This window comes from Entamoeba histolytica, genomic scaffold (assembly GCF_000208925.1).
Source record: "Entamoeba histolytica HM-1:IMSS scf_1104750518599 genomic scaffold, whole genome shotgun sequence".
Taxonomy (NCBI): Eukaryota; Evosea; order Mastigamoebida; family Endamoebidae; genus Entamoeba; species Entamoeba histolytica.
The window spans coordinates 1-11,126 of NW_001915228.1; the positions used below are offsets into that span (position 1 = coordinate 1).

Genomic DNA, 11,126 nt, shown 5'->3' on the forward strand with positions numbered 1-11,126 from the left:
GTTGGAAAAACAGTTACAAAAGAATATACTGTTGGATTAAAAGATTCAATTAATGATCTTAATGCACTTGGAAGAACAAAAAGAGGGAAGACAACAAAACAATCATCTCATAATGAACCAAATGCTTTCAATCTTCATTCTTTTATTTTAGTTTATACTTCATTATCTTCATTAAATAATTATTCTTTCTTTGATGGAAAAATCAATGCTATAGCAATTGTTCATTTAATTAATGGAAAAGTTATTCCTAATTGTTTAGGAAATATATGGGTATATGTTAGAGATTGGTCAGAAGAAGATGGAAGATGTGGGAAATTTAATGTTGGAAAACAAAATGTTACATGGTGTGGTGGAAAATATCATCCAGATCCTCTTCATGATGATACTTCAAAATATTTAAAAATCACACTTTAATTTTTAATTCAATTATTTTTTAATAACATTAACATCTCCTGTTAAATTATCTATTTTTAATACTTGTTTCTTATCCATTCATAAATAAAGATAATATGCTACTGTTCCACTTGAATTTGCTGCTGTTTGTCGAAAAATATAACTAAAATTCTCTTTAGAATATCCTTTAAAAATAATAATTGTTGCTACTTGTGTTTTAAATGATGCATTTAATGCCTTCCATATATGTAAATTCACAATAATTGTTGTTTTCAAATGTCTTAATCTTGTAATAATTTCTCCCCATGTTTTATCCGCTTTCATCATTGCAATTGTTGCATCTTCTAATATAATTAATAAATGTTTCTCTCGTGCTTGTTTATAATATTGCACTAATGCTGGCATAAATTTCTCATAATTCATTCCATATATTGGTGTTTTAATTAAATCTTTTAATTGTTTAAATGTTTCATCTTCTCCTGCATTTTGTGCTACATAAATAATAGCCCCATATAAATGTTCTATATGATTCATTTTTATTAATTCTTTCATTATAAATGTTGTTTTTCCTGTTCCTTGTTTCCCTAATACTATATTCAAACTATTATAATAAAAGAAGATTTGATGATGTACTTTTTGTATTTTATTCCCTTCTTTAATTTCTGATAATTTATCTTCTATCATTTCTTCTATTCTATCTATTCCAATCTCATCTTCTTCTTCTTCATCTTCTATACTATTTATATCTTGTGGATTTGTTTCAAAATATTCCATTCTAAAAATAATTAGTTCAAAAAAGTATTTAAATTAGATTTATTTCTATTCCCATTGAATAGCATAAAGAAGATTAACTCTTTCTTTTAAAACTCCATTTCTAATCTCTTCATTCATTCGATTCTCATTAACTAATAACATTCGATTTCTTTCTAATTCTTTTCTTAATCTCTCATTTTCTTCAAGTATGTCTATCATTAATTCAATTGCATTATCATTCATTTGTCTTTTAATAAAATGTGTAATCTTTTCTTTATTATTCATTTTATTCTTCTTTGGTTTTATTTCTTCATTTATTGGTTCTGGGGTTGTTGGACATGGTGGAAGCTCTGGTGCTCCTGTAAAGGAACACATTTGTGTACTGTTGTTATCACTAGCAATTGACATCGTTTGTTTGTCATTAAGTTATTTAAGTTGTATTTATATCATCATTTCATTCTTCATTTTGTGTTTCATTTCTTATTTATATCCTATTTTTCATTCATATTTCATTCATATTTCTATATTTTATTACTTTATTTCTATATTTCTTCATTCCTCGATTATTCTTTACGTCATATTTATGATTTATTCATTCATCAGGGGTAATAAATAAATTAAAAACTCAATTTATTCGACTATTTATTCATTATGAATCTCATTATTTTCATTCATTCATGTCTTCCGTAAGAGATTTATTAATGGCGGCTGCTTGCATTGATCTTGATCCTGCAAATCTTCAAGTCGCCTCTTCTCTTTTATCTCAACTTGTTCTTCTTCTTCCATCAATCACAAATGAGAATGAAAAGAGAATATTAAAAAGCGTCTATTGGAAACTTGTATGGCAAATTAATGCTCTTACTGGATGGAGTAAAACCATTAATTGATTATTTTCTTTTTATTATTCTGTATGTTTATTTTCATTCAATATTTAATCAAAATTTAAATAAAATAAAAGAGATAAAAATCATTTAATTATTATTTTATTGATAACAATAATAAAAAGGAGTTAATTAAATTAGAGATTTAAATCTCCCCGTTTTGTTTACGATATAGCTCAAAGACTATATCCCAGGCACCAGCAAAGCCATCCCGTGCCCAAAAGTCATCGAGATATGGGATGACACGAGCTAATACGGTTGGGGATAAATTAGTAACCCCATCCCATTGAATGCAGGTTATTATCGCTATTGCAAACCCGCATTCGTGTATAATCACTACGTCCCAATTCTCGGGATCACTTAAATGATGATAAAAATCATAATATTGCAATAATTCCTCGATGGAAAATTGCATTGAATATTTATTGACAATTGAATCAAGTAATATGTAATCGTTTTCGCATAATGTCAGTTTTATTAGTTTGTATCTGTCAGAGGAAGAAATCGTAGTGTTGTTGTTTATAATGTCAATTATTTTGTTATCATTCATTTTTAATTTGTTACTTCTACTTGTAAAATTTGATCATTTAAATATTCAAATTAATCAGAACATAGGGTTTGATTGATAGAACATGTGCTGTTTATCTTATTATTTGTCACAACATAAACATGACATTAGTCAGAATATACCAATAAAAATCATTTATTTTTTAATACAGAATTACATAAAATGTATTATTTTTTATATTCTTTTGTTTTTTATTTTTTAAAAATAAAATAATAAAGTTACATAAAGTGTAAGAAAAAATAGAATATTCAAAAAGTGTAAGAATAATAGAATATTCAAAAAGTGTAAGAGTTATAAAATATCTTTTTATTACTTCAAAATATCTTCATTATGAATTTTACGAAAATAACGAAGATATAATACTTCAAAATAAGAAAATATATAAGAATAGATCAAAAAATATCCAACAATCATTCATTTTAAATGGAATACCTCAAAATATCTGTATCCATTCTAAAAATAAAAATACAAATCTATTTATAGAAAAATGGTATTTTAAAAACAATAATAAAAATATAAAAATGTTATATAAAACAATAGTAATAAAAAATGTTATTTATCCCAAAAGGACCAGATTTTCCCACTACATATATATGATGTATCACACTATTGTCAAATTGTACCATTGAAAAATAATATAAAAAGATATAATTATAATTATATTTCAATAAATAAAAAGTAAATAATAAGCAATTAATTAAGTATTAATAGAACTAACTTCTATTGTTCCTGAATCAAGAGAGACTAATCCTGTCTCTTCGTCTTCTTCTTCAAGCATCTCTACAGAGTATGTTTGGTTGTGATTGAAGTTGTATTCCATGACATCCATCATATTTTTAATAACAAAGTTTTTTACTTCTTTAACAATGTCAATTTCAATTTTTAATTCTTTAATTAATTTAATACTTTCTTTATTTATTATTCCATTGATTGATATTACTACTGGATTTATTTTGACATCTTTTAGTTTTTTCTATTTTCATTTGAATATTCTTTAATTCCTTATACATATTTCTTTTCTTCATTTACACTCATTTAATATTGTGATAAACCACAATAGTCATATCAAATAATAGACTAGTTTTATTCTTTTTATCTAATACATATATGTCTGGTATTTTGTGATATTGTCCATCACTTTTAGGCATTATTTGTTTGTTCCATATCATTGTGATGTCTTTATATTGGAACACTGTTTCATATGGAGGTTTTTTATATTGATTATTTCCTGTATATTTTCTTATTAATCAATATTATAATGCCAATATTGTCATGTTTCTCCATTTGTGATTTTTTATAATAAATACAAGATAGTAGAATGTGTTCTACTGTAGCTATCTTGTCTTTACAAATTGTGGAATATTTTAATCTTTCATTTTTCATTATTTTTGCTTTTCTATACCCACAAAATATTGCACCATCTTGCATTTTAGTTAATTGGAGAAATGCATTTTTCTTAATATTGATGGACTTCCATGCTTTCACTGTAGTAGTTTTATCTACTCCTTTTGACTCATTCCATCTTCTAAAATGTCATTTGTTTGATGACACTTCCATTTTTTGATGTATTTGTCAATAATTTTTATTTCTATGACTACTTCTTTTTCTTTTTTCTTTTCTATAAATTCATTTATTATTTCTTCTATGTTTGGGGTTTAATCAACTTGCTCCGAAATGTCACGAAGATTTTATCAACAAAGTTACTCAACAAGAAATAGAATCAAAAAACTCAATAGAGACTATAAGAATGATGATCATAAAATGTTCAATAACTACTACTATAAGAAATATTATTACCCTAATAACACTGTCAACAGAACAACAGAGCACTCAGATTATTACAGAAAATATTATAACCAAAATTATTACAATCCTAGAAGAAAGGTTAACAAGTATTATCATAGAAATGAACGATTTGGAAGAAGAAGATATAAGAATAAAGGATATTATAATAAAAGACAAGGATGGAAGAATAAACAGAAAGAAGAAAACACAAAAATAATACAAAAATGGATGAAAAGATTTGAAGAATTAGAGAGACTAGTTAAAGAGAAATTAGAGACAACAACAAAGGCAGAAGAAGAAGAAATAGCAAAGGAAATGGTAGAAAAGCAAGAAGAAATAATGCAAGAAAAAGAGAATAAAGAGAATAAAGAAAGACAAGAAGAAGAGAAACAAACAATAATACGAAAGTGTGAAGAAGAAAGAAGAAAAATTACTAAAGAATTTGAAGAAGAGATAAAGAAAATGAAGATAACATTTGAGAAAGAAAAAAAAGAGTTAGAAATGAAGATAAAAAGCAAAGAAGAAATACAAAAACAAAGAAAACAAGAAGAGAGGAAAAATAGAGAGAAAAAAGAAGAACAAGAAGAAGCTAGAAAGAGAGAACAAGAGATAGAAAGACTAAAAAGTACACATGCTATAGAAATAAATAAAAAAGAAGAAAGAATCAGAACACTTAAAGGAAAACTAGAGAAACAAAAAAAAAGAGAAAGAAATCCAAGAGATTAAAGAAAAGAAAGAGATTAAAGAAATCAACAAAAAGAGAGAAGAAGAAATAAAGAAAACAAAAGAAAAGATAGACAAGATTAAAGAAGAAATGGAGAAGATTAGAAAGGAGAAAGGCAAAGAAATAGAAGAAAAAGACAAGATAATAGAAGAAGAAAGAAAAGAAAATATAGAAAAAGAAGAAAGAATGAAAAACATAGAAAAAGAAGAAGAAATGAAGGAAAAGGTAAAAGAGAAGGAAGAAATAGAGAACAAATATCTACAAGGACAAATTGATAAAAGTATAATAGAAAGCAAAGTAATGAATGAAAACACAAATACTAATAAATGGAATAGAAAAAAGAGGAATAAACGTAGAAGAAATATTTAAAGAACAAGAACAAGATGAAGAAAATGAAGAAAGAAATTTTCAAAGACAGAAGAAGAAAAGAATAAGGATGAAAGAGACAGAACAAGGGACAATTATACGACGAGCATCATCAGTGACAGAAAAGATGAATATAATAGGGAAAGAACAGAAGAAGATGATCATAATAGAAGAAGAACAAGAGAATAAAGAAGAGGAAGAAGTGAAGCAAGGAGAAGAGAAGAAACAGAATTAAAGAAGAAAGAATATGTCTGTTATGGAATTGACATAATGAATATTAAAATAAAAAAGAAATTAAGAAAAGAAGAAATAAAAAGAATATTAGAAGAATATCATATTGATATTACAATCAAAGAATATATAAAAACAGTTAAAAGAAGTAAAGGGATTAAAAAAGAAATCATAGAATACATTAATAAGAAAGTAGGAGAATTGATTAAAGAAGAAGATAATATAAAAAATGAAAAGATTAGAGAGATTATTAGAAAGAAAAAGAAGGAAGAGATTGATGTAGAATACATAGAAGAGTTAATAAAGAAAAGTAAAAGAAAAGACATCAAAGAGTGTAGATACATTGGATATTATTTCAATAAAGAAATATGTGAAGAAATAATAAGATATATTGATGAAAAAAGGGAATGGAAAGAAGGAGGTATTAGAGAGATACAAGAAGACATTTACAGAATAACATACATAATAAAGAAGTATTTAGAAAACAAATTCATAGGATTTAAGAAATAATATGAAGTAGTAATACAAAGCAAGATAAATAAACTAAAAGACATGGTAATAAGAGGAAACTATAAAAAATTAAGAAGGATATTAAGAATAAGAAGAATGATAGAAGAAAAGATAAGGGGAGAAGTAAATGAAGAAATAAAACAATTAGAATACTTAAAAGAAATGAGGAAAAAGAAGTAGACTTAAACAAAAGTAAAAGAACAAGAATCTACAGAAACAAAATCATGAGTACTACTGGAAAGAAATAAGAAAGGAAATAGGAAGAGAAGAAGAAAGACGATGTGAAGAAGAAACAAAAGAGTTTTGAATAAGATATATAACAGAGGAAAAAGAATAAAGAAAGAGAATGAAAGAATAAAAGAGATGATTGAAGAGAGTAATAGAAGGAATTTGAAAAGAATAATAATCACAAAAGAAAACATAGAGAATGTGATAACAAGAATACCATCATGGAAAGCACCAGTGATTGACAGCATTCAGGGATATTACTGGAAAAGATTAGAGAGTGTTAGAGACAGATTAGTTGTAGTGTTAATGAATGGTTAGACACTCCAAAAAACATTCCAATAGAAATGCTAACAAGAAGAACTATTCTAATACACAAAGGAGGAGATATCAAAAAGCAGAGAATTATAGACCAATAACATGTCTTAATGTAATAATGAAAATCTTTACTTCAATCATAAAGAGAAAGATAGAAGAACAACTAGCAAATAATGAAGAGAAATACCAAATTAATAAGAGTCAATATGGGAATAAGAAAAGAAGTCTGGCAGCAAAGGAAGTATCATAAGTTTATTAGAAAGAAATGAAAGAGAAGTACAGAAGAAAAGATATTTAGAATCATTCTATAACATTAGAAAAGCATATGATACAGTTAATCATGAATGGTTAGAAATTGTATTAAGATACTTCAAAATACCATTTCAAATAACTGAATTAATAAAAAGTATGAGTAGTAGATGGAGAATAAGAATAGGATATGGATATAAAGAAGAAATAAGAGAAGTTAAAATAAAAATTGTATATTACAAGGAGATTCTCTTTCACCACTCCTATTCATATTACAAATGAATATCATTTCTGATGTTATTGATAAAACAAATGAGAAATGAATAAAAGTGACACACGTACTATACATGGATGATATTAAAGTAACAAGTGAAACAAAAAAAGGAATGGAAATAGTGCATAAAAATATAATAGAAACAATAGAAGTAATAGGAATGGAAGTTAATGTAAATAAAAGTTGAGTAATGAAGAAAGGAAATATAGAAATACAAGATAATATGAAAGACATTCCAATAGTAGACTCAGAACATCAATATAAGTATTTAGGTATTTATCAATTCACAAGAAATGATGATTTGAGATGCATAGAAAGAATAATTAAAAGTGTAGAAGAAGGAATAAAAGAAAACAATAAAGGGAATGACAGTAGTATGAATTATATCAACCGAATTAATACAGAATTAATTCCTAAGTTCACATATAGTACATTTGTAGTTAAATAACCTATAATGAAACTGATAGAAATAGATAAAATGATAAGGAGAGAAATGAAAGAAGGAAAGATTAATGGAGCATGAATGTGTAGTAGCAGATTATATGTAAACAGAAATAAAATGGGAGATGGATTGAAAAACATTAGAGATGAATATGCAATTGAATTAATAAGAACTATTTTGTATTACACATGGAAAAGAGGAGATAGAATAGGAGACATGATACGAATAAATGAAAAGAAGAATGGAATGTGGAATAGATTGTATAAAGCGTGTGGAAAAAGAATAAATAAAGAAGAATTTAGAAAAATAGTAACAGAAGAAGAAAGAGGAAAACGGGATAAAAACAGAATAATTAAGTATGTGAGAGAAAAGTTCCAAGAAGATTATATCAATAAATGGAGAAACAAGAAAGTAAACAGTGAAGTATTGAAATGATTTGAGGATAAAATGACTGAGCAAAATAAAACAGTTAAAGTAAGGAAAGGAATTAATGTTATAAGAAAAGCATATATACAAATAAAGAAGATGGAAGAGAAAGCAACAAATGTAGGAGTAATGAAAGCATTAATGAAACATGATATGAGATATGCAATGTGTCCAATGTGTAATAAGATAGCAACAATAAATCATATTCTTTTGAACTGTATAGTTACTAAGAAAACACAAATGAATAAACATGATAGAATAGGAGAATATATATGGAGGAGATTAAAGATTAAATACCAAATATATGAAAACAAAGAAAAGATGAAGATGAGAGAAGAAGAAAATACAAAAAAATTAATAATAAGGAAAAAAGAATTAGGAAAGAATGAAAGAAGAATAGAGAAAGATAAAATACTTATAGTTTGGAATCAAGAAGTAGTAAACAGAAGTGAAGACAAATTCCATAAAAGAATAGACATTTATGTCAGAGACTTAAATAAGAAAGAAGCAATGATTATAGATATGACAATAGTAAGAGATAAAAACATAAGTAAAGCATTTACAGATAAGATTAATATGTATTCAAAACTACACGAACATATAAGAAAGATAGAAAGATTAGTGAGAGTAATAGTTATACCAGTAGTAATAACAGTTGGTTGATTAATAAACAAAGAAACAGTTAGATTACTAAATGCAGAAGGAATAGAAATACCAAGGGAAATAATGACAAGAGAGATTATAATATCAAATATGAAAGATATTATGAGATATTGTGGAGACAATTCTGGAGAATACAGAGATGTAGAAATACCAGAAGAAGTAGATTCTCAAGAGAGTGAAGGAAGGGAAGAAATTCTCATCTGAACAATAAGTTGAAAGTTATTAAACCTTAATTTAATTATTATTATTTGAATAATGCCTTTCGTCTTCTAATCCATTTTTCCTTGGTATATCGTTTACCTTTATCATTGTTATGCCATTTATTGCTATTGACATTTCTTTTTTTATTGTATGAAATTGGATTTCTATGTCTTGTTTGCTTTTCTTTACAAGACACAATGGTTTTATACATAGCAATTGCATTAAAAATTTGTTGTATTTCCTGCACTGGAAAGTATCTGTTGATCCAATATAATTTAGAAAGAAATAAAAAGAAGAAAAATTGAATGACGGTTATCTTAAAAATAAAAGAAGTTCAAACTAAAAATAAAAGAACTAAAATATAATGAAATAATCAAAAATAATAAAGAAAGAATGCAATTAGGATATAATGAAATAATGATTGTCTCGAAGTATTTTGAAGATATTAATGATTTTATTAATTTAGAAATGGGAGTTAAAAGATTTGAAGGAAATATGGAACGATTTCATTTTAATCCAATTCCATTGAATCAATATTCAAGAAAATTGTTTCCTAATATTGAAACATTTCATATTTATAATGAAAAAGATGAAATATTTAAAGATGGAAAAATATTTAAATATGTAATATGGTATAAAGTGAATTATTCAAGATATTTAAAAGAGAAAAATGAAATGAATGAATGTAAAAATATCAAATATACACAAGAAGATAGAGAAGAATATTGAAATACAATACCAATAGAAGTACATTCATTTGGAAATGAATGTTTTTCTGGATGTTCATCATTAAAATCAATTAATATACCAACAAGTGTTATTGAAATAGGATTTGGATGTTTTGAAGGATGTTTATCATTAACATCAATTAATATACCAACAAGTGTAATTACAATAGGAAATTGGTGTTTTTAAGAATGTTCATCATTAACATCAATTAATATACCATCATCAATTACGTCATTTGGAAATGGATGTTTTTATCATTGTGGATGTGAAGAAGAATTAAAGAAGAATAAAACAATACCAGAATATTGCTTTGAAGAATATTAAAGAAGAAAGAAGATAATTGAATTATTAAAGAATAAAAATAAATTTCATTTTATAATTTAAATGATAAGAAATACATCATAAACAATTTAATTGATAATAAAATAAAGAATGAAATATCAAATTAATGAAATGTGATAAAATCATCCATCATTTATTTAATTATTATTATGTTATGATAATTCATTTTTAATTTATTTCATTTTATTTATTTGTTTCAATATGTTGTATTGATAGAAATATAACATCAATCATATTCATTGATAAATATTGATTATGAATGATAATATATTTCAAATATCAATCATAATTATCATTTCATGTATTTTGTATTAATTTTTGATTATATTTCAATGTTAATGTTTGTGTGAATTGTTGATATTGAATAACAAAGATGATGAATGTCATAATTAATAATATGATGAATGTGTTGTTCAATGAATATGAATAAATTATATTAAATTATTTCATTTTATACAATTGTGTTTCATTTATTTTTGATTGAAATGTATATTCAATGAGAATGATATTTATCATTTTCTATATCTAGTTTATTTTCAACTTATTCATATGATTTGAAGAATAAAATGAATGTGCTATTATTATGTTTAATGTTTCTTATTATTTTTTACAAATATATACACAACATCAAATTATTCATAATTCATTCTATTTGTTTGTCAAATTAATCTATATTATCATGACTGTTATATTTGATAGTGAAGAGTATTTGTAATGATAGAATTTACATTATTAATTACATTGAAATTCTCGTTGTTATTGAATGATTTTTTGATATTATGTGGATCAAGAAATGAAAGAGAATAATTGAAATGGTAAATTACATTACAAAGATGTGGTATTGATTGATTTAATTAATTTTCAAACAAGAAGTGATGAATAAGAAAATAAAAATATGCAATGTGTTTTTCAAGATGAGTGATGAATTAATAATGATAAACAGATATTTTGTTAAATGTCTAGTATCATATTTGATTTGATTTATAATTAAAAGTAAACATAATGAGTTGAAATAGTGATATGAATAAAGTGAATAATAATGATAT

At 24.9% G+C, this 11,126-nt stretch overlaps 4 protein-coding genes and 1 pseudogene across 4 annotated transcripts, besides 3 other annotated features; 3 read left to right on the plus strand and 2 right to left on the minus strand.

The window, feature by feature from the left end:
- EHI_154550 (uncharacterized protein) lies at window positions 1-414 on the plus strand (the record flags this gene model as incomplete). The annotated part of the gene is made up of 1 exon (XM_001914191.1): window positions 1-414. A coding segment is annotated over one exon (414 nt), but the record flags the coding sequence as incomplete, so codon positions are not given.
- Window positions 415-426: 12 nt separating this feature from the next.
- Window positions 427-1,167, minus strand: EHI_154560 (annotated as a pseudogene).
- A 45-nt stretch (window positions 1,168-1,212) lies between these two features.
- On the minus strand, window positions 1,213-1,554 carry EHI_154570 (uncharacterized protein; the record flags this gene model as incomplete). The annotated part of the gene is made up of 1 exon (XM_643315.1): window positions 1,213-1,554. The coding sequence occupies one exon, from the start codon at window positions 1,552-1,554 to the stop codon at window positions 1,213-1,215; it is 342 nt and encodes a 113-aa protein (XP_648407.1).
- A 269-nt stretch (window positions 1,555-1,823) lies between these two features.
- On the plus strand, window positions 1,824-2,572 carry EHI_154580 (uncharacterized protein; the record flags this gene model as incomplete). Its single annotated transcript, XM_001914192.1, has 1 exon — window positions 1,824-2,572. One exon carries the CDS (start codon window positions 1,824-1,826, stop codon window positions 2,031-2,033), a length of 210 nt encoding a protein of 69 aa, XP_001914227.1. The 3' UTR covers window positions 2,034-2,572.
- Window positions 2,573-3,278: 706 nt separating this feature from the next.
- Window positions 3,279-4,246: a repeat region.
- A 32-nt stretch (window positions 4,247-4,278) lies between these two features.
- Window positions 4,279-9,048: a repeat region.
- Window positions 9,049-9,064: 16 nt separating this feature from the next.
- Window positions 9,065-9,268: a repeat region.
- Window positions 9,269-9,402: 134 nt separating this feature from the next.
- On the plus strand, window positions 9,403-9,924 carry EHI_154590 (uncharacterized protein; the record flags this gene model as incomplete). The annotated part of the gene is made up of 2 exons (XM_001914193.1): window positions 9,403-9,694; window positions 9,758-9,924. 2 exons carry the CDS (start codon window positions 9,403-9,405, stop codon window positions 9,922-9,924), a joined length of 459 nt encoding a protein of 152 aa, XP_001914228.1.
- Window positions 9,925-11,126: the final 1,202 nt, after the last annotated feature.